Source organism: Heterodontus francisci, chromosome 7 (genome assembly GCF_036365525.1).
Source record: "Heterodontus francisci isolate sHetFra1 chromosome 7, sHetFra1.hap1, whole genome shotgun sequence".
In the NCBI taxonomy this organism is placed as follows: domain Eukaryota; kingdom Metazoa; phylum Chordata; class Chondrichthyes; order Heterodontiformes; family Heterodontidae; genus Heterodontus; species Heterodontus francisci.
This window is the reverse complement of record NC_090377.1, coordinates 127,669,930-127,693,880: the sequence shown is the minus strand read 5'-3', so window position 1 is coordinate 127,693,880 and position 23,951 is coordinate 127,669,930. Positions and strand designations below refer to the sequence as shown.

Sequence of the window (23,951 nt, the reverse complement as noted above, 5' to 3'; positions counted from 1 at the left end):
TGGCCTCCTTATCTTTGTAACGTTCTCCAGCCCTGGAACTATCATTAGCTCTCCATTCTTCAGACACCAGCCTCTTGTGCATGTCCCTTCCTTTCACCACATAACTGGCAGTCATGCATTCAGCTGACCAAGTTCCAGTCACTGAAATTTCCTCCCACACTGCCTCTCCACCTCCCTCTCTTCTTTTATGAGACTCCTTGAAATTGGCCTCTGACCTACCTTTCAACTGCACCTCCTCATCGCTCCTTCTTTGAATCAGCAGCCATTTCCCCCCGCACTTCTGAAGCATCTTGCGGCATTTTTATACGTCAAAAGCATTATATAAATACATGTTGTTGTTCTTGACTACACATCAAAAGTCACTCACTGGAATAACTTGAAGTTGTGAAAAACAATATCATAAATGCAAGGTTTTTGTAACATCTTGGAATTCCCTACCTAACTGGACAGTACCTTCACCACATAGACTGCAACGGTTCAAGAAGGTGGCTCACCACCAGCTTCTCAAAGACAATTAGGGATGGGCAATACATGCTGTCCTTGCCAGCGATGCCCACATTCTGTGAACGAATAAAAAAAAATCACTGAAGTTCAGGTGAGGATCACTAAGAGTGAATTACTTGATAAACTGGTCATGCCTGAGATGACCTCACATTGCTTAACCAACACTTCCACCAAATTAAACATTAATACAGTAATAAAAATAGGTTATCTTCTTTAAAATTTTTAGGTCCTTGGATGTATTGAAGCCTTAAGGAGTAGTCAATCATGTCAGATTTAAAATTACATATGGGATACTTGCCTTTATCAGCTGAGGCATAGAATATAAGAGCAGGGAGGATATGATGGAACTGTATAAAACGCTAGTTAGGCCACAGCTGGAGTACTGTGTACAGTTCTGTGCACCACACTATAGGAAGGATGTGATTGCACTGGAGAGGGTGCAGAGGAGACTCACCAGAATGTTGCCTGGGCTGGAGCAGTTCAGCTATGAAGAGAAACTGAAAAGGCTAGAGTTGTTTTCCTTAGAGCAGAGAAGGCTGAGGGCAGATATAATTGAGGCATACAAAATTATGAGGGGCATTGATAGATTAGATAGGAAGAAACTTTTTCCCCTAGCGGAGGGATCAATAACCAGGGGGCATAGATTTAGGATAAGGGGCAAGAGGTTTAGAGGGGATTTGAGGAAACATTTTTTCACCCAGAGGGTGGTTGGAATCTGGAATGCACTGCCTGAAGAGGTGGTAGAGGCAGGAACCCTCACAAAATTTAAGAAGTATTTAGATGAGCACTTGAAATGCCATAGCATACAAGGCTACGGGCCAAGTGCTGGAAAATGGGATTAGAATAGTTAGGTGCTTGATGGCCAGAATGGACATGATGGGCAAAGGGCCTGTTTCTGTGCTGTATAACTCTATAACTCTACAGTTACTTGATACATTAAAGCTTATTCAGCATCCCATATGCAAAAGAAAACATTAACAACTTCCTGCTATTTTTTCTCGATTGGTCTTGTTTTGATGTTATAAAAAGGGCATTGTCTCCAACTGTCTCCTGTAATAATGTGACTGTTGCAGGTTTAGTTTAGTTTAGAGATACAGCACTGAAACAGGCCCTTCGACCCATCGAGTCTGTGCCGACCATCAACCACCCATTTATACTAATCCTACCCTAATTCCATATTCCTACCACATCCCCACCTGTCCCTATATTTCCCTACCACCTACCTATACTAGGGGCAATTTATAATGGCCAATTAACCTATCACCCTGCAAGTCTTTGGCATGTGGGAGGAAACCCACGCAGACACAGGGAGAACTTTCAAACTCCACACAGGCAGTACCCAGAATTGAACCCGGGTCGCTGGAGATGTGAGGCTGCGGTGCTAACCACTGCGCCACTGTGCCACCCACACCTACTAGCCATACCCTGATACTTTCTCGATATGGCCATTTACCATGTTTAAGCTTAGGCAGTGAGTTGTGACAGGTTATTCAACTATTTGAGGGATGACCCCTCACTTTAACCCTGCCCATACCAGAAGACCATAAAGCTTGCACATGTGGATGAGGGTCACAGGATAGCAATTAATAGTAGGAACATGGGTTAAGTTTTCCGACCCTAACCTAGAAGCATTGAAGCTAACTGTAATCCCTACTGCTTCCTGTTTAACAGGACAGACCAGGAATTAAACCATCTAGGAGTGCAGCACTCAATAAGATTCCAATTAATATCTACACCTTGTTGAAAGAACTCTAAATAGGTAGTAATCTAAATTTAATGTGCATTTCACATTTTTACTATTTATGAATGACCCATTGGTTATTTTCAATACATTCAAGAATACACATAGTATTAGAGATGGCTGACAGTGAATTACAAAATAATAAATTCAATCAATTGGATTTTGTGAAGCTTTAAACCATTAGAGTAGAACAAAGCAAGTTTAGAAGTGATATAAAATTCAGTTTTGGTGTCAGAAAGTTTGAATTGCTCATTTTATTTACATAATGGTAGACCTGTGTTATCTGGTCAGATCAACAATTTTATATTTATGTATACCAAGTATGGTTACATTCATCTGAAAATCTCATTCTTAGCAGCTAATGTAGCAAAAGCTGTAGATTGAAACAATGCAAAAAATGAAATTGTAACAATTAGCATCTTGAAAAACCTAGGTGGAGTTTAGCTTCTTCATAAGACAAAATGACCTATTCGCTTCAATGTAAGATAAAAGTGAATTAACATAGTTAATTCCTAAGAAATTACTAAGAGTTCTAAGAAATGATAAGGTTTCTGTTGATGCTAACTCAATGGCCCCAACATTTGCAGGGTGATGGATAGGGTGCAGGGGAGCCTAAGAATGTTCCAAGTATCTGGCAAGTCTGGGGGCACAGAGGACGTGCTGACCTTAACGGCATGACCTCATCATCATTTTTTGGATCCATTAACCACCTGGCAGCCTGACAAATGGACAGCCTGGCTGGGAGCCAGGAGGGAAAGCCAGCAGCAGGAGGCTGCAGCCAAGGACCCTTGGGAGCCTCATCACACTGCTTGTTTACCTTCAATGATTTATCAACTATGATTTATTGGATTGGTTTTATTAGTAGAGTAATAGTATAAAAGCAAGGAGTTATGCTACACCTTTATGAAACATTGGCTACGCTTCAGCTGGAGTATTGTGTTCACTTCTGGAAACCACATTTTAGGTAGGATCTCAAGGCCTTAGAAAGGGTGCAGAAGAAATTTGCTGGAATGGTATCAGGGATGAGGGATTTCAATTATGTGGAAAGACTGAAGAAGTTGGGGTTGTTCTCCTTCGAACAGAAAAGGTTAAAAGGAGATTTGATAGAAGTGTTCAAAGTCATGCATGGTTTTGATCGAGTAAATAAGGAGAAACTGTTTCCAGGGGCAGAAGAATCAGTAACCAGAGGACATCGATTTAAGGTGACTGGCAAAACAACCAGATGCAACGTGAGGACACCTTTTTTTTAACACAAATGAGTTGTCGTGATCTGGAATGTACAGCCTGAAAGGGCAGTGGAAACGGATTCAACAGTAACATTCAAAGGGAAATAGATAAATACTTGAAGGCCCCTAGGATAAGAGCATGGGAGTGGGACTAAATAGACAGCTCTACCAAGGAGCCAGCACAGGTATGATGGGCCAAATGAGCTCATTCTGTGCTGTATTATTCTATGATTCTATGACCTCCAGGTACTTTGCTCTATTAACTTTTAGCAGGTACTCTGTATTGCATAAACATGTCTAGAGTTTCCTAGACCCAATGCATAATACATTGAAGGATATCTGCCACACTTGGCCCATTCCCCTGACTTATCTAAATTGGCCTGGAATTTACTTATTTGACCTAAATTCCCAACTCACATGCACATTTTTGTAGCAATTGAGAACTGATCTCATCCAATTTATTTAGCTGGTGAACAACAATTGTCACAATATAAAGTTCTGTGGGGTTCCCTTGAGGTCTGGCCCCATGAAGATCTACTCCCATTGATGATGGTTTTCTGACAATGAGATTTCAACCAATTTCCTTTCTAACAATACATCTGACTGCCAATCCAACATGATAAAATCTTTCCCAGTAGTTGTCTGTGTAGCACTGTTTTGAAAAATTCTGAAAATTAAGATATATAACATCTACCAGTTTCAAATGCCCAGTAATTTGTCATTTTAATCAGCTTACAGAGGCACAACCCTCTTTTTGTAAAGCCAATCTGGGATTCTTACTAACTTCTCACATCAAAAGCACACTCCTATAATTAAGGATATTTAAAATCAGCCTTTATTGCCACTATAAAAACCTGGGTGGTTTAATTTTTTATTGTTAGTATCAGAGGGGAAAATCTAGACCCCATAAGCCCAGGGTAGACTTCAACAAAATCAAATTTTATTTTGAACATCACTAAACCTCAAGAAAATAAACAAACGCTGAAATGGGCACAGTTAAACTAAATGGCAACCAACAATTTGTTGCACAGTTCAAAGACACTACTTTTAAAGCTTCAATGGCAGTTACAAAAGTAATGTCATATGAATTTCTGTGATCAAAACAATACCGTCAAGCTATTTAAGCAGTAAAATACATTTACAATATCTAAGGATGGACTGTGCTGCCGAATGTGCTGTTATGGACAGGTGGGAAATAGTGTGGGTGATTTCCACTTTTCACCTCTCCATTAACTGCAGATAGTGTTTTAAAAATAGTGGGTTGAAATTTATACTCCTGCTGCTGAAATCGGTGGCAGGCGATAACAATGGCGGTCCAGCTGCGCAGGCCGCATGTTGCGGAGCCGCCGCGCTATTTAGTGCGGCGGCTCATTTAAATAGCCAGGGCGACTGCACCCCGATGACATGGAGGGAGTGGGCTGTCCATCCTCCACAATGGCGTCAGCTGCCTGTGCGCAGGCACTGACACCATTTTTAAAGGGCTTTGAGCCCAACCATTCCATTTAAATATTGAAAGGTACATAAATAAATTTATTTTGCCCCTCTCCCCCCCACCAGTAATCACAGAATTAATTACTTGCCCGCTCCCCCCCAAAACATTTACCTTGTCCAGCTGACCTTCGCGCCCCCCCCACAAGTGCATAAACTTTACACTATAACCCTTCCCACCATCCACTACACCAATAACATGACTTTGAGCCTGTTCCCCCACCCACGCACTGAGAAACCTACCTGCTCCCCCCCTTCCCACCAGTGTTCCGCCTCGGTTCCCCGGACAGAGATCCAAAAGCATGGGAGTGCCGGCCACCAGCACAAAGATCGTTCCGGGACAGACGGTGGGAGCCTAACATTAATTAATTAATTAATTAATTTTATTGAATTTAAATATTTAAATTGGGCTCCTGTCGCTGAGTGGCAGGATCTGCCACGAGGCCTCTGCACCGTCGGCAATATTGGGCCGGGCCATCCCAGCGTCGAGGTCCATGGTGGGCCTCTCCCGGGCCTTCCCGACGTCGGGGGGTTCTGCAAAATTCAGCCCGGTGTTTTAGTCCCTAAGTGTTTTTAAGGGTCAAATAGACAAACAACAGGTTTTCACATAGGTTAAAAAAAGATAAATATTTATTTTTTACACAATAACCAAAAATATTCACTTCACCTACTCACGCATTCATACACACACACACACACACACACACACACACACACACACACACACACACACACACACACACACACACACACACACACACACACACACACACACACACATAAAGAGTTGAAGGGAGCAGACAATTGGAGTCCAGTTGTTGTAAATGAGTTTGTTGTCTTAAAAAAACTTTCGAATCTTTTCGGGAGGAAATTTTTCAGTGGTGCACACCTGAATGCTCAGTGTCTTGAAAAGGATGAAGTATCGCAGGCTCCTTGTGGTTAAGCCTCATTCTAAAGTCAATGGTGGAAATTCTGGTTCACTTTCACAGATGGGGAGTTCCAAAGTCACCTTGCAATTTCTCTGCTGCAGTAGTTAAAACATGTTATTAGCAAGGCTCCTCCTGAGCTGGAACTGTCTCACAGCTGTTCTGGCTGCAAAAGACCTTCTCTGGCTGTTCTGCCTCTCTCTCTCTCTCTCTAGAGAGATTATTTTTAAGGTAGGAATTTGACAGATTTGGGTGTCGGTCAGGTGACTAACAGCTCTCTCCCCTGTGATGATTCACACAATATTCCAGATTATGGGAACCATTGTTACATGATGGCATCTGAATGTGGTCCATTCTGCTAAAGTGGTGCTATTTTACACTTATTATCTTAGTCTTGGTTATGGATCAGTTTGTCTGTAAAAGTCTTTGTTAGCTCCATTCATGCCAGTCTGCCTGTAAAAGTCTTTGTTAGCTCCATTCATGCAGATAGGAGTTGTTAGCATGGAATGGGCTTTTTTCCATTTCAACGTGTTTTCCCCAAAGCTAATTTAGACATGGATAATGGGTTTCGTCTTCAATACCCAAACATGTTTATTGACAGTACAGGAGGGGTCACCTGACCTCTACTCCATCTTGTCTGTGGCACAAATGTGTCCTTTTTTTGCAGTTCAATAGTTGACTTTTATTTCATTATTCCTCCAGTTCATTTCATATTTCATCACTGTTCCCTCTGCGAGTGTGACAGTTTACTGCTAAAATTAATATTTAGAGTGAGACACTGCCATCGTTTTTTAAAGTCTGACTTAGCTATAAAATTGTTGATGCGAAAATTTAATTTTACAATTTCTATTCTAATTGGTATATTACAATCATTGTATGAATTGTAATCATTTTGTTAATAACATAGCTGTTGTCATCCTAGCATTACAATTGCAATGCTCACACATCTCTGGACTTGATCTTCAATAAGCAAAATGTTAGTCACTTCAAGGAGTTTTTCTCAGATCTGGGAGGAAATCATTTCTATGAATTCACTACCTCCAAAAATCTGCCAACTTAATGGTAGAAATTGGTAAAAGCTGATTCTGAAGGTCCCTGTTTACAATGTCTTGCAGTATCTTCCCCACAACTGGCATTAAACTAACATGCTTCTAAGTCCTCAGGTCTGATTTCCTCCTTTTCCTAAATTCCTCATACAATGAAGCAGTCCATACCCGCATGCAACAAGACCTGGACAACATTCCGGCTTGGGCTGATAAATGGCAAGTGTCATGCATAATACACAAATGCCAAGCAATGATTATATCCAACAAGAGAGAGTCTAACCATCTCCTGTTGACAGTCAATGGAAGTACCATCACTAAATCCCCCACCATCAACATCCTGGGGATTACCATTGACCAGTAACTTAACAGGACCAGCCACATAAAATACTATGGCTTCAAGAGCAAGTCTGAGGGTGGGTATTCTGTGGTGATAACTCACCTCCTGACTCCCTAAAGCCTTTCCAACATATGCAAGGCACAAGACAGGCGTGTGATAGAATACTCTCCAATTGCCTGGATGAGTGCAGCTCCAACAATCTTCAAAGTGGCGCAGTGGTTAGCACCACAGTCTCACAGCTCCAGCAACCCGGGTTCAATTCTGGGTACTGCCTGTGCGGAGTTTGCAAGTTCTCCCTGTGACCCGGTTTTCGCCGGGTGCTCCGGTTTCCTCCCACAGCCAAAGACTTGCAGGTTGATAGGTAAATTGGCCATTATAAATTGCCCCTAGTATAGGTAGGGGAATATAGGGTAGGTGGGGATGTGGTAGGAATATAGGATTAGTATAAATGGGTGGTTGATGGTCGGCACAGACTCGGTGGGCCGAAGGGCCTGTTTCAGTGCTGTATCTCTAAATTAAAAAAAAGACAAAGCAGCCTGCTGATTGACACCTCAACCACCACCTTAAACATTCACTCCCAACACCACTGGTGCACTGTGGCTGCAGTGTGTACCATCAAGAAAATGCACTGCAAAAATTCACCAAGACTGCTTCAACATCGTCTTCCAAACCTGCAACCTCTACTGCCTAGAGGATAAGAATAGCAGGTGCAAGGGAAGACCATCATCTGTAAGTTCCCCTCTAAGTCACACACCATCCTGACTTGGAAATATATTGCTATTCCTTCAGCATCGCTGGGTCAAAATCCTGGATCTCCCTATCTAACAGCACTATGGGTGTACCTACACCATACAGACTGCAGTGCTTCAAGGAGGCTCACCAACACCTTCTCAATGGCAATTATGGATGGGTATTAAATGCTGGCCTTGTCAGAGATGCCCACATCCCATGAATAAATAAAAAAAATGGAATTATGAGCTTCCCTCCAGTCAATTTGAATTAGTTCAGATCTCAAAGCACTATTAGTCAGCTAAGTCAATGGCTTGCATACCTCTCCCATACCCTACAGCATTCAAGATTAAATGTCATCAGACCCAGCAACTTGATCAATCTTAAATCAAGCTAAGACCATCTTGCATTTAGATCTACAGAATTAGTATTTGAAGCATCTGTACCTACCACAGTATCATCGTCAACAGTGGCAACAAGTACAAGGAATCTATTTAGCATTTCAGCTGTATCCTAGTCCTCAATCCTAACCATTCTGTTAAATGTTTCAAAGGACCTATGGCACTTTTCTGGCATCTAACAGAACTGAAAAAGCTTTACCATGGCAATGCCGCCTGATCACTATTTTTTTTTCTCATGCCTTTTTGGCATTTAATTGTGGCTTTAGTTCACTTCAGCTGTATCTGATACCTATACATGATATCTTGCCATTGTTTTATACTTTGTGAAATATTTATTTTTGAGGCTAATTTCTCTATGTACCTTCATTACGTCATTTAGATTTCAGCTTAACATATACCCTCCTATTATCCAAAGGACATAAGATTTTCTGACTGACTATAGATTTAAATAACCTATTTTTCTTCCCTATTAGTTATTTCCATCGACCAGCACATCCCAATCTCTATTTCTGAAACCTTTATACCTGAAAATTGAGCCTGTTCTAAAATCTGGTACCAAGTTGTCTGCAGCAGTAATTTGCTTAACCAACTGCAATCTGATGATGTAATGATCACTATTGGTAAGAGTTGAGGGATTGTAAGACCATGGAATGTCCCAACCAGAAACCGTACAGGGACATTTTGTATCTGAAATAAAAATAGTGTATGCGGAATAGGACGACGCAGATAGTTCTTTCTGAGAGCTGCGCAGGTACAATGATGGACCGAATGGCTTCTTTCTGTTCTGTGAAATTCTACGGTTCCCACATGGAAATCGGACATCATTTAAGGAGCACTGGTACTGATTAAATCCAATAAATTACTTCCCCAACATGTTGAGTCAGGACGAAATTCTTAACAGCACCAACAACTATCTTTGCCCTGCCACTCTAACTATCGAATAAGGTAACACACCCTCATTTCTGACCAATTATCCTCATTTCGTAATATGCATAGCCTTTTCATTATAGGTATTGCAGTTTTGTTTCAAACAGAATAAATGAAGTGATTGGCAAAACTTCTGAGGTCTAAAGCAACCTCAGTATTCCCGGAGAATTTGGCTATACGTGATCCCAGTCTTGATCCTTATAAAATATTATCAGGTTGGTAACCCTGGTGCTGAGACTCTCTCACAGAGGCCATTGCCTGAGTCGCTCCTGCTTGCGATAACACAAAGGAAGAAAGGGCATTGTTCTTTCTGAGGGAGTGCAGGCGTTAACTGGACTGACTTGGCCTCTCGTCGGTGCTGGGGTGAGGGGTTTACCTGCAGAATGTGCTTCTCTCCCACGGTGAGCTGGTGGCGCACTCGCCACATCGTACTGCGATGGCGGCTGCCCCTTGAATACTTCCAGTCGCCAACTGCATCGCAATGCCAGGCGGCGCCTCCCAGGGTGGAGGCCGCTGTCAGGGTCGGCTCACTCCTGGAGGAGCGGGCCCGTTTCCTGCATACAAGCGCCTGTAGCCCGCACGCTAGCTCGCGGGTTCTGCACCGCACCGCTCCATTATAATTCCTCTCAGGAACTGCAATGTCCAAGTGTGAGGTTACACTTGCTGCAGATATTCATTTCAGCAGCAATTTCGTACGCTTTTCAGTGCGAGGTGTGCTAAATCTGGTGCAACGCAAAAAAATCCTTTTTGTCATTTATATCGTTCGTTAACTTAGGCATGGAATGCAAAATATTATGCCGAATTAATCATTGCAACATTGTCCCAAAAGAAAAACAAGGCTTGGGCAGCGAATAGTGTGCAGGTGCAAAAGGCGATCATGTAAAGAAGGCTGTTGCTTCCCATGAGAACGGGATTGTCATTCATACGCCAAAGGCGTGCAGATTCCACTCGTATCTTTACTTACTTTGGCGCACACGTAATGTTTTAACCTGTTTGAAGGGTCAAAGTTTATAATGCAGGACACCGCCAATATTAAAATGATGTGAGGGAAGGGGATAAATCAAACAGTAATTAGATAAGGCTAAGCTTGAGAAGAATATAGAAAGAAACATTGAGGGTGTTCAGGCGTTGCATAAGTTTTGAAGTTCTTGCAAAAAACAATCGGATGAACTTTGGTTTCAAAACTGAGAATAATATGGGGAAAATCCACGAGAGAGGGTAGGTAGAAGAGAAACACAACCCATAGTCTATAGACTTTTAAAAATCAAGCTTGAGATCACCTTTCCAGGAATGTACATTTGAACAGTCTGAATTTCTTGAGATCTGTTTTATGGTAAATTATCCTAACATGCACCAAGTTCCGTTCTCCCATCATCCTGTGCTGGCTGACCTACATTGGTTCCCAGTGAGATAACGCCTGGATTTTAAAATTCTCATCTTGGTGTTCAAATCCTTCCATGGCCTTGTTCCTCCATATCTCTAGAATCTCCTTCAATCATAGAAACCTCTAAAAACTCTGCCTTCCCCAACTCTCACCTCATGCATCCCCCAATTCCTTTCCTCCATTGGTGGCTGGCCTTCAATCATCCAAGCCCTAATCTCTGGAATTCCCCTCCGTAATCTCTTCCCCTCTCCACCTCTCGCCTCCTCAAAGAAGCTGCTTATAACCTACCTTTTAGACCATTCCTGACTTGGAACTGTTCCTTAACTGTAGCTGGGTCAAAATCCTGGAACTCCCTTCCTAACAGCACTGTGGGTGTACCTACCTCAGACGGACTGCAGCGGTTTAAGAAGGTAGCTCACCACCACCTTCTCAAGGGCAATTAGGGATGGGCAATAAATGCTGACATAGCCAGTGACGCCCACATCCCATGAATTAATTTTTTAAAATGCTTTTAGTCACCTGTCCTAATGTCTCCTCTTTTGGCTCAGTGTCAATATGTATCATGTGAAGTGTTTTGGGACGTTGTACTACTTCAAAGGCGCTACATAAATGCAAATTGTTATTAAGATTGAGAATGGATCCAAACGGCAGCAATACCAACACTATCTTCCAAGTTTTGTAGCTACTAGTAGTATGGAACCAAAATATAATAATCTGTATTCAGGTAGATTTCCAGTGACTTAATACAATCAAACACGAATGAACTAGCAGACTTAGTGCAAGTGATGAAAGGTCACAGACCTGAAACGTTAACTCTGCGTCTCTCTCCATAGATGCTGCCTGACCTGCCGAATATTTCCATCATTTTCTGTTTTTATTTCAGATTTCCAGCACCTCAGTATTTTGCTTTTGTGTTAGTGGAAGTGATGTTTGATGGTAGTATTGACTAAATTAAGTTTTTGCTATGTTATAATTTCCAGAGTATTTTGCAATTCATATTTTTAGTTATTTAACGGGTTTGTATACTATAATTTTAAAATGGGCTATGCAACTGGAATCGTTTATACGAACGAATGAATTAATAGAGAATTACTCACAGCTCCAGGGACCCGGGTTCGATTCTGGGTACTGCCTGTGCGGAGTTTGCAAGTTCTCCCTGTGTCTGTGTGGGTTTTCTCCGGGTGCTCCGGTTTCCTCCCACATCCAAAGACTTGCAGGTGATAGGTAAATTGGCTGTTATCAATTGCCCCTAGTGTAGGTAGGGAATATGGGATTACTGCAGGGTTAGCATAAATAGGTGGTTGTTGGTCGGCACAGACTTGGTGGGCCGAAGGGCCTGTTTCAGTGCTGTATCTCAAAATAAAAAACATAATAAGGCTAAAGTGACATTTTTGCGAACTAAACCTAACTCTGAAACAAGGTTGTCGTTTCCGTTAACTGTAGCCATCCGAAAAGTCAGATGTGTCTGCTGGTCCGAACCCAAGCATTTTTCCAACTCGGATTCATCAAAAATTCGGAGTATTTAATATATTGAATATATATACGCAATTATGTAAAATAATGAAAAGGGAGTGGATGAGTGGGATATACTAGTAAATTGTTTACTTGGTTGCAGTTAATTCTAAAGCAATAGTTTTCAACTTCCTACAACCTTAAGTGTTCAAGGAATGATCGAAATGGTTACTTCAGTTTTGCTTTATTATCCGCAATCAATACAGTTGGGTATATTTGTGATGTAAATCTCAGATTATTGAAGGTGCCTGGTTTGTTTGCTAAACTTGTACCCTTATAGTTTGTCATTAACATCTCAATGATAATTTAATCAATTATTCTTCAGCTCAAGACGAGGACAGACAGATCGACACCAGTTACATTTTCTAAACATTTCTTTTATGTGTGGATATAGATCTAATTTGATCTATTTTCAAATTTACGTTCGTGTACCTTTGCTTTAGTCTGTTTAGATTGATTCTGCTAAATTTTCCAACGCGTTTTTCCTACTGACACGCTTGATAACGATAATTTCTTTAACGGGAGTTAAAGTATTAGAACAAAGAACAAAAGAACAAAGAACAGTATTTTCAGCTTTAATCTACTTTGCATTCAAAATAAAATCAATGCTATTCAATAAAAAGGTACTTATTCTCCATTTTTAATGTCCCACTAAAACGTTTAATACCGCAGCGGAAGAATATCTAACGCATTGTTGTAAGGATTTTAAATAGGACAACTTTAACGTTGAAATGCGGGGTAAGCCTTCCAACCAATGTCAGGCTAGCAATTCGTCACATTCGATTTTATCTGACTGTAGAAGTTTCCGATATGTAAATGTCTGAAGTTGGATGGGACCGTTACTAATCTCCAATGAGAGAAGTTGAATTTCTCACACGTTCGTTGTGGCGATGTATGGTTTTCCATAGAACAGGACCACACCTAACCAAAACCAACAGTGCTATTTACAGCCAATTGTACTTTCCAAGTTATGCAATAGTGCAACACCAACATTCTTGCAGCCTTGTATTCACCTTCTGTGGTCTTGTATGGATTTTTTTTTTGTGAAATTGTAACAACTCGGTGCCGCCTTATTCCCGTGTTAAACTATTTATTCCATTATCTGGCTGTCATTGCATCATTGCGGAACCTTTGGGTCTATGCATTTGCTTACATTTCGTAATGCTCATAATACCACTTTTCAACACATGTTCTTTCCTGGTGCACCATTTTCTTGTCCACGTTAACTTTATTAATATGAAATAATAATACAGCTAGCATATTAAAACAATATTTCAATATTTTAGCAAAATAATTATCAGATGAATTTGTTTGCAATTGAATATATTGCTACCTTCATTTAAGCTAAATCAAGGTGGACAATTGCCAGCCCACAGTGAGGGCTATTTGATACCTATTGCAAATTGATATTGGTCAAAATACATGTTCTCAATTATATGACTGTATGCATATAAATACACTTTTGGCAAATTTTGGTTCTAGTAAATGTAAGAAATATTTGAAAGAAGGTATTAACTCGCCACCTTCTTTACTGAGTATCAGCATCAAGGTGTGCTTTGGCCAGGTATAGTATGAGCTAGTTGCAACTTGGAGTACGCTTGATTGGGCAGCAAGGTGAAGTCAGTAGCTTACCAAAGCAAAATCCTGTGGTTGCTAGAAATCCGAAAAACCCCCCAGAAAATGCTGGAAATACTCAGCAGGTCTGGTAGCATCTACAGAGAGAAACAGAGTTAACATTTCAGGTTGATGACCTTTCATCATAAGTCAGTAGCTTCTTCTGTATTGTGGGCTAAAATATTTCCCTACCTTCTGAGCTGACTAATTTAAGGAGGTTTAATTTTAACCCATCATTTCCTTTTACATGCTTAGGAAAATATAACTATGTCATTTCCATCACTAAAGAAAATGGTGTTTCTCTTATAAGTGGTCTTCATGAAAATAGTTCTTTAGCTACGTAGCGATCTAAGGTGCATGCACATCTGATAAGCTGTTCATGCTGACATTTGCCATGGAGCAATACAGGAAAAGGATGTGATAAGGAGTCTCCATTGATCTCATGTCTCAGTTTAATGCAGAATCAATCTTGTAAACCTGACTCATTGCCCTACAATTTATGATCATTTCTCTTGATCTAATTCTCTGTATTTCAGGATATTTCCTGCCAACCTAATTCCCCCTTGCTGGATATCAGAACTGCATTGTGTACCTACTGTCAATTCTGAATGTATACCTCAAAGATCTCAAATATAGCAGTCTTCACCTTTCTTGCAAACCCTATATTGCTTGTTAACTTTTCATGCCTTTCCAGAAATTCCTTAAGTAGAAGTCTGACTTCCAAGGTAACACCCAGTCAGGCACTACAACTAGCAATGTAATGGAACAGTAGAAAAGAGAAGGAAATCTAACAGATGAGAAGAAATATAATTAGTGAAAATCTGATGCATTAGATGACAAATATGTTCATAAAATTAAAACAGGGAGAAAAAATGAGCAACCGAAAGTAGAAAGGAGATAAAATAATGAAGTCACATTTGAATTAAAAGACGACAGGAAAATGAAAAGAAACCAGAAAAGGGCTGAAAGAAGTAAAATGAAGGTAAAGGAAATCATTGTTTGCAGATACAATAAAACCAATTTTAAAGTATATATATCATAGCCATTTTATTTCACCAAAAAAAGTTATCTAAAGAAGAAATCCCAGTATTGCATTACCAACAAAAACTAGTTAGATAATTGCAATTAGTGAACAATGTCTTTTTTATATTCTGTCCATTTTTTTTTACTTATTTGTCAAACAGGGAGTACTAAAATATCATTTGAAGTACTGGCTTGAAAGAATTATTGAAGCTGACTATTAATGAGCTGTATTAAAATTAGCGAATTGGTCAACCTGCAAATGTCAAGGTATTTAGAATGGTAATTGTCTTAACTCTCAGGCAGAAGTATGTACATTTTTCAAACCAGCATCTTAATTGAATGCAAGAAAGATATTAAAATACCAATCAGTCCAGTTTTCCTTTTACCTTGTCAGTGAATGAGAAATGATATATTTAAGCTAATGTATTCAAATGAAAGATAATTAATGTGACCCCAGACAACGATAGTGGTAATCATTCAATTCAAGATGGCCACATTTAATAAATGCATTTGTTTTATTTCAGTCAAACAATTCGTGGAAATTGAAGTGCTTTCTATAAACCACAGAAGGTTGGACATTGATATCCAAGAAAGCACACAAAAAACATTGCTGTTCAAAATTAAAACTAATGTGGCCTGAGCAAATGATTGTACAGTAGTTTAATACAATTCATGAGGTAGAAAAGACTTCTGCAAGGACTTTGTCATCTACAGATGTGCTATTTTTAAACAATGAAAATAATTTGAAGAACTATTTACATAAGAACAAAAAAACTGAAGAAATAGGAGCAGGAGTAGGCCATTCAGCCCCTCAAGCCTGCCCCGCCATTCAATAAGATCATGGCTGATCTGTCCCAGGCCTCAACTCCTCTTTCGGACCTCTCCACATAGCCCTCAACTCCCCGAGATTTCAAAAATCTATCTACCTCCTCCTTAAATACATTTAGTGACTTAGCCTCCACAACTCTCTGAGGTAGAGAATTCCAGAGATTCACCACCCTCTCAGAGAAGAAATTCCTTTGCATCTCAGTTTTTAATGTGTGACCCCCCTTATTTTGTAACTATGTCCCCTAGTTCGAGAGTCCCCCACTGGTGGAAACTAGTGAAGCCCCCTTAGAATCTTATATGTTTCAATAAGATCACCTCTCATTCTTCTAAACTCCAATGAATAAAGGTCAAACCTGTTTAGCCATTCCTGATAAGACAACCCCATCCCAGGAATCAGCCTAGTGAACCTTTTCTGAACTGCCTCCAATGCTAGTATATCTTTCCTTAAATACGGGGACCAAATCTGTATGCAGTACTCCAGGTGTGGCCTCATCAACACCCTGTACAGTTGTAACAAGACTTCCCTATTTTTAAACTCTAACCCCCTAGCAATAAAGGCCAAAATTCCATTTGCTTTCCTAATTACTTGCTGCACCTGCATGCTAACTTTTTGTGTTTCATGTACAAGAACACCTAGATCCCTCTGTACTGCAGTATTTTGTAGTCTTTCTCCATCTAATAATAATCTGCCTTTTTAATCTTCCTACCAAAGTGGATGACATCACACTTTCCCACATTGAACTCCATCTGCCAAATTTTTGCCCACTCACTTTGCAGATTCTTTGTGTCCTTATCACAACATGCCTTCCCACTTATTTTTGTATCCTCAGCAAATTTGGATATACACTCTGTACCTTCCTCTAAGTCATTAATATAGATAGTAAATAGTTCCGGCCCTAGGACCGATCCTTGGGTCACCCCACTGGTTACGGCTTTCCAACCTGAAAAAGATCCATTAATCCCTGACTCTTTGCCTTCTGTGAGTTAGCCAACCCTCAATCCATGCCAACACATTACCCCCAATACCCTGAGCTCTTATTTTGTGCAATAACCTTTTAGGTGGCACCTTACTGAAAGCCTTCTGAAAATCCAAACACACTGCATCTACTGGTTCCCCTTTGTCCACTCTGCTTGTTATATCCTCAAAGAACTCTTAACAGATTTGTCAAACATGATTTGCCTTTCATAAAACCATGTTGTCTCTGTTTGATTGCATTATGTTTTTCTAAAAGAATGTATCTTTTTCAGGTTACTAGCAGGTCTCTAGCCCGGGATTCACATTTTTCTCTAGTTTCCCTACTTTCTCCCCTATGCCCTCTCTGAGCTCATTGTGTCCATGAGACCCATTATCTGCTCCCTTGAATCTATTCCCACGAAACTGCCGACCACCCAACTTACATTCCTGGCACCCATGTTAGCTGATGTTAACAGTTCCCTCTTCTCACGCACAGTTCACATTCCATTTCAAATCAGCCATCATCACCCCTGTCAAAAAAATTCATGCTTGAACCCTCTGTCCTTGTGAACTGTCACCCCATCTCCAACCTCACTTTTTCTCCAAAGTCCTTGAGCATGCTGTCACCTATCAAATGCTTGCCCATTATTCCTGAAATTCCATGTTTGAATCCCTACAACAGGGATCCATCCTTGCCACAGTACTGAAATGGTTCTTGTCAAAGTCACAAATTCTGTCCTATATGATTATGACCTTGGTAAAGGATCCCTCATTAATCCTTGTCGACATGTATGCAGCCTTTGACACAGTTGACCACACCATCCTCCTCCAATGCTTTTCCTCTGTCATCCAGCTGGCCAGGACCGTCCTTATCTGATTCCTTTTTTATCTATCCAGCCATAGCCAGGTAATGGCTTCTGTTCCCACTTCCCCATTGTTACCTCTGGAATCCCACCAAGGATCTATCCTTGCTGCCTTCCTATTTCTTATCTACATGCTCCCCCTTTTTGACATCATCCAAAAACATGTTAAGTTCCACTTGTATGCTACCTCACCACTACCTCTCTCTTGAGTCCTCCACTGTCTAATTTGTCACACTGTTCATTCAACCCCTCCACTTTCTCTAATTTGTCACACTTTTCATCCAGCATCCATTACTGGATGCGCAGAAATTTCCTCCAACTAAATATTGGGAAGTCCAAAACCATTATCTTCAGTCCCTACCACAAACTCCATTCCTATCCCTGGTAGCTATCTGAGGCTGAACATGATCATTTGCAAACTTGGTGTTGTGCTGAACATGACCATTCGCAAACTTGATGCTGTATTTGACCCCGAGATGAGCTCTGACCCCATATCCACTTCATCACCATGGCTGCCTACTTTCACCTCCATAACTTCGGCAGACTCCACCCATGCCTCAATTCATTTGTTGATGAAGCCCGAATCCACACCTTTTTTAGCTCGAGACTTGACTATTTCTCCTGTCCCGCCTACCATCTTCCATCCTCCATAAACTTGAGCTCATCCAAAATTCTGTTGCTCGTATCCTAACTCACATCAAGTTTCATTCACTCATCACCCCTGTTCTTGCTGACCTACATTGGCTCCTAGTCCAACAATGCCTCAATTTTAAAATTCTTCTCCTTGTTTTCAATTTCCTTCATGCCCTTGCCCTTCCCTGTCTCTGTTACCTCCTCCAGCCCACCAAGCCTTGGATATTTCTATGTTCTTCCAATTCTGACCTCTTGCACATACTCATTGATGGATGTGCTTTCAACTGCCTAGGTCCTAAGTTATGAAATTCCCTTTTTAAACCCATCTGTCTCTCCAACTCTCTCTCCTCCTTTAAGATGCTCTTTAAAACCAAACTATTTGACCAATCTTTTGTCCATCTGTCCTAATATTTCCTTATGTGGTTCGATGTCAAATTTTGTTTGATAATAATACTGTGAAGCACCTTGGGATGGTGCAAGTTGTTGTTTTTAAAGTTTTAATACAACCCCATGTCCATTTTGCTCTGATGCAATTGAGCTGCATAAATTATTTTACTCTAGTTTATGCAGTCATTTTTTAATATTTGTAGGTCATGTGTAATTCAAATTTCTTAATTGAACAAACTGCACAATGACTATCATGCCTCCACATATGAACCAACCCCATCCAACACTGTTGTATCCATTATTATGGTCAAAATTCATCTCAAAAGAGGTTCAGGAAGGTATCACATCCTCAAGAAGGGGAAAGCCATCTCCAGCCATGCCACTAATGTGCTACCACCAGAATCTGTTGAAGGGGACGATGTTCCAACTCTACTCATTCCCTGACAATGCCTGCAAGTTCAATAACACCCAAACATACTCTGACATGGTAACATTGTCTAATATTGTGCAGCTGAGGCAGATGTAGTTGGCAAAGCAGAACACATCTGCTTCCCACATTGGTGCTCAACCAGCAACCCTTCTCCACTCCACTCTGGTGATGCCATACAGTTATCTTGAGTTCTTTGAAGGCCCTTCACAGGTGTTTAGAGGTCAGCATCCAGCTCTCCTGTGGTTGAAGTTGTCTTCTATGCACCTTAAAGTGGATTCATCAAATGCTAGGTCCTCACCAAGCTTGCAAAAAGTAATTTGTCAATCTGTAAATAATGTAATTTTGCATTGTATTTCTGCAATGTTTTAATGTGAGATTATTGCAGTAAAGGGATTTTAGACATTGTGGCATTTTAGACATTGTGCAAACAATTGTATTTTTTTAAAAATCCTTTACATTTATTATCTCACATTGTCATAATTGTTACACTGATATGCATAATAATTTTGCAAGGTGAAAATTCATTTTCTTGTATTAATTTTTCTAGTTGAAGAAAAAACTGTTTCTTCCTTTCACCATGCTTCTAATTTTCCTTATGCCAGTTTTGCAATCCTCATTTACATGAAAACTAGATTCTTTAGCACGGTGGCTGTGAAACTAACAGTTAATGGAATATGTGATCCTCTTATTATCCGTGGACCCTGCTGTAATTAATACATTCACATGAAGGATTTTTGACTTGTGTCAGTGCCAGAATTCATTGTCTCCATGTAAACAGTGCACTGGCATCCACATGTAGGAGATCTGAAACAGATGCCTTCAACATCTTGACTGGGGTCAAGAAAGGCTGTGTGATAGCCCCCATACTATTTACAATCTGCCTGACAGTGGCTATTCACCTTGTGAAAGATCAGTTGCCCTCTGGTGTGAGTATTAAATACCACCTAGATGGAAAACACTTTATACTCAGTTGCCTCGGTGCCAAAACTAAACTGACCGCCATAGACATACATGAGTTTGCAATGACCACAATGCTGTTGCCTACTCTGCACCACATTTGCAAGATGCTCTTGGTCTCTTCAATTCTGTATACAAGAGACTTGGCCTGTCCTTGAATGTTGCAAAAACAAAATTCATATATCAGCCCACACCTGGTCAGCCAAATATTTTTTCACCTCCCATATATGTTGAAGGAGAGACTTTGAACTTGGAATATCTTGAGCACTTCCCATAACTTGGCAGCCACCTCTCTCAAAAGGCCACCATTGACGTGGAGATCCAACATCGGATCAGCTGTGCCAGCTCAATCTTGTACAAACTATGGCAGTGAGTGTTTGATAACAAAGACCTCTGGAAGTCAACGAAAGTCCTAGCGCACTGAGCAGTTGTTGTGACCAAACTCCTGTACTGCAGTGAGATCTGGACCTGGATAATTGTCACATTTGTTGCAATAAGGCCGTATTTAATTTATGTTGGAATTTGCTAACCACTGTCAACCAAAATGGTCTAATATGATGTTTAATGCATGGTGGTAAATTGGTGTTAAAATTACCCTAGTTGACCAACTTTACCCATAGGCCTGAATTTTACACCTCTCTCCCAAAGAGCATGATGCTGGTGGGAACACAAAATGAAGTGGGAGGCTCAAAGAGCCCTTCCCGATTTGCTCCCACCTGTGCTGCCATTTTATGCGGCGGTGAAAAATGGCCTGCCCTAGGCCAATCAAGGCCCTTAAGTGGCCAGTTAACAGCCACGTAAGGGCTTCAGCCTGCCGCCACGGGGATTTTACCATTGGCAAGTGGGATGTTCAGGACTGAGAAAAGCCACCTGTAAAAAGTAGGTGCCTACTAACAGCCTGGGGAGGGGTGGGGGGGGGGGTGCTCTCCTGATCGGGCATGTTGTGCTCGATGGAGGGTCGCCCCTGATGCCCCAAACACCCCCAACGCCCAACAGGCCCCTTGCCCCCCCCACCAATTGACCTCCACTTGCCTCACCAGGGCTCGACCGATCACCCCCAGCGAGGCCCCAAAAACGCACCTCTTTTCCAGGGCCGTCCTTCCTCGTCATCTTGAAGCTGGGTTGCAGTCCCAGCAGTGGCCACCGCTCCCAGTGGCACTGCTGGGACTAGGAGCTGCTAGCCCACTGATTGGATGGCAGTTTCATTAGGCGGGACTTCCATCTCATTGAGGCAGGAAGTCCCGCCTCAGGATAATTAAGGGCCTGGGGACCGTAAAATGTGGTCTGCATCCCCATGCCCGGTGGAGGCGGGATCACCACCGACTTTTCAGTCGGTGGATGGCTCCCATTAGACGAGTGTAAAATTCCAGCCACAGTTATAAGCTCTAGGATCTATTAACTGTCAATGTTGATTCTGTTCTGTCACAGTTTTGGGCTCAATGTTCAACAAAAAATAATTTACAAATTGCTCATTACGTAAAAGCATGTGTGTTTCACAAGGAGGCTATTGAGCAGGAAGTGGATGAACTTTGGTGGTACAACCCAAAACAATACACAGTCAAAGAGACAGGGGGACAGAAATCCAATCATGCCCAAAAACGCTCTCTCCTCATACTTTATGCTCACCAGAGGGTAAGAGTACATACCAGCTCTGCTGCAGAGGATTCAGATGCAGACATTGAGGGACCTGGCTACAGAGGAGGCTGATGGCTTATACAAGGAAATGCTGGGTGAACTTAACAACATCTGTCCGTGAGTCTGTGGTCAATGGCTGAGAGCATAGCATAGTACAGGTCCAGCTTATGTTTGGGTTTTCCACAGAACAGGGCACCTTTACAAGGTTATTCAGATGATGGCTGTAAGAACTGTAGTTAGAGAGATGGTAGGACTTTGTCTTGGGCAGGGACAGATTAGCTGATGTAGTCTCCAATCGGTTTTGTCTGATACTTATGGAAACTAGTAGGAGATGCTCTTCCTGTGCTTCCTTCTTTTCTTGCTGCCCTTAATCTCCCACTTCTTCTTGCCTGGGTGGTGGTAAGGACTGGCCCCTTTGAAAAACACAGCGACAAATTTGGAGAAACAATCTGGTGTACATGATAGACCTTCTCCAGAGTGATCCAGGCAGCACAACAGTTGCTTGTGTATGCCAATTGTCTGCTCTATGAAATTTCTTGTAGTAACATGGCTTTCATTGTAGGCCAACTCAGTGCTAGTGCCTGGATTCCTGACAGGAGTCAGGAACCATGTGTTGAGGGGTTATTCCTTGTCACCAAAGAACTAGCTGTAAATAGATGTAAACAGGTATGATATAGTTGGGATTATGGAGACATGGCTGCAAGGTGACCAGGGATGGGACATGAACATCCAGGGATATTCAGTATTTAGGAAGGACAGACAAAAAGCAAAAGGTGGTGGAGTTGCATTTCTGGTTAAAGACGAAATTAACACAACAGTGAGGAAAGATATTAGCTCTGACGATGTGGAATCTGTATGGGTAGAGCTGAGAAACACTACGGAGCAAAAAACGTTAGTGTGGGTTGTATATAGACCCCCAAATGTAGTGGTGATGTTGGGAATGGCATTAAACAGGAAATTAGAGATTCATGCAATAAAGGAACATATGTAATTATGGGTGAGTTTAAGCTGCATATAGATTGGGCAAATCAAATTAGTCACAATACCGCAAAGTGGGAATTCTTGGAGTGTATATGGGCTGGTTTTCTGGACCAATACATTGAGGAACCAACTAGAGAACACCATCCTAGACTGGGTATTGTATAATGAGAGAGGAATAATTGACAATCTAGTGGTGCGAGACCCCTTGGGGACGAATTCTTCATCAAGATGGAGAGTGACGGAGTTGATTTTGAGACAAGGTCCTGAATCTTAGTAAAGGAAACTACGAAGGTATAAGGCACGGGTTGTCTATGACGGATTGGGAAACATTATTTAAAGGGGTGATGGTGGATAGGCAACGGCAAACATTTAAAGAGTGCATGGATGAACTGCAACAATTGTTTATCCCTGTCTGGCGCAGAAGTAAAACGGGAAAGGTAGCCAAACCATGGCGTACAAGGGAAATTAGAGATAGCATTAGATCCAAGGAAGAGGCATATAAATTTGCCAGGAAAAACAACAGACCTGAGGATTGGGAGCACTTTAGAATTCAGCAAAGGAGGACCAAGGTATTGATTAAGAAGGGGAAAATAGAGTACGAGAGCAAGCTTGCGGGCAACATAAAAACTGACTGTAAAAGTTTCTATCGGTATGTGAAGAGAAAAAGATTGGTGAAAACAAATGTAGGTGCCTTACAGTCAGAAACAGGGGAATTTATTATGGGGAATAAAGAAATGGCTGACCAACTAAATGCATACTTTGGTTCTGTCTTCACAAAGGAGGACACAAATATCATACCAGAAATGTTGGGGAACACAGGGCTTAGTGAGAGAGAGGAACTGAAAGAAATCAGTATTAGCAGAGTAATGGTGTTGGGGAAATTGATGGGATTGAAGGCCGATAAATCCCCAGGACCTGATGGTATGCATCCCAGAGTACTTAAGGCAGTGATCCTAGAAATAGTGGATGCATTGGTGGTCATCTTCCAAGATTCTATAGACTCTGGAACAGTTCCTACAGATTGGAGGGTAGCTAATGTAACCCCACTATTTAAAAAGGGAGGTAGAGAGAAAGCAGGGAATTATCGACCAGTCAGCCTGATGTCGGTATTGGGGAAAATTCTCCAGTCCATTATCAAAGATTTTATAGCAGATCACTTAGAGAACAGTGGTTGAATCGGGCAGAGTCAGCGTGGATTTACGAAAGGGAAATCATGCTTGACAAATCGACTAGAATTCTTCGAGGATGTAACTAGTAGAATTGATGAGGGGGAGCCAGTGGATGTGGTTTATTTGGACTTCCAGAAGGCTTTCGACAAAGTCCCACATAAGAGATTTGCATGTAAAACTAAAGCGGATGGGGTTGGGGGTAGTGTATTACGTTAGATAGAAAATTGGTTGGTGGACAGGAAACAAAGTGTAGAA

The 23,951-nt window shown here is 41.3% G+C and overlaps 1 protein-coding gene and 1 long non-coding RNA gene across 3 annotated transcripts in view; one reads left to right on the top strand and one right to left on the bottom strand.

The window, feature by feature from the left end:
• ikzf2 (IKAROS family zinc finger 2) overlaps positions 1-9,930 on the bottom strand; it is a 130,709-nt gene extending 120,779 nt beyond the window's left edge. Inside the window, exon 1 of the mRNA XM_068036142.1 lies at positions 9,702-9,930. Within this exon, the coding sequence (XP_067892243.1) occupies positions 9,702-9,752 (51 nt within the window). The 5' untranslated portion in view covers positions 9,753-9,930. The remainder of the gene's footprint in view (positions 1-9,701) is intronic.
• LOC137372319 (uncharacterized) overlaps positions 1-23,951 on the top strand; it is a 62,238-nt gene that overhangs the window by 26,666 nt on the left and 11,621 nt on the right. The window lies entirely within an intron of this gene.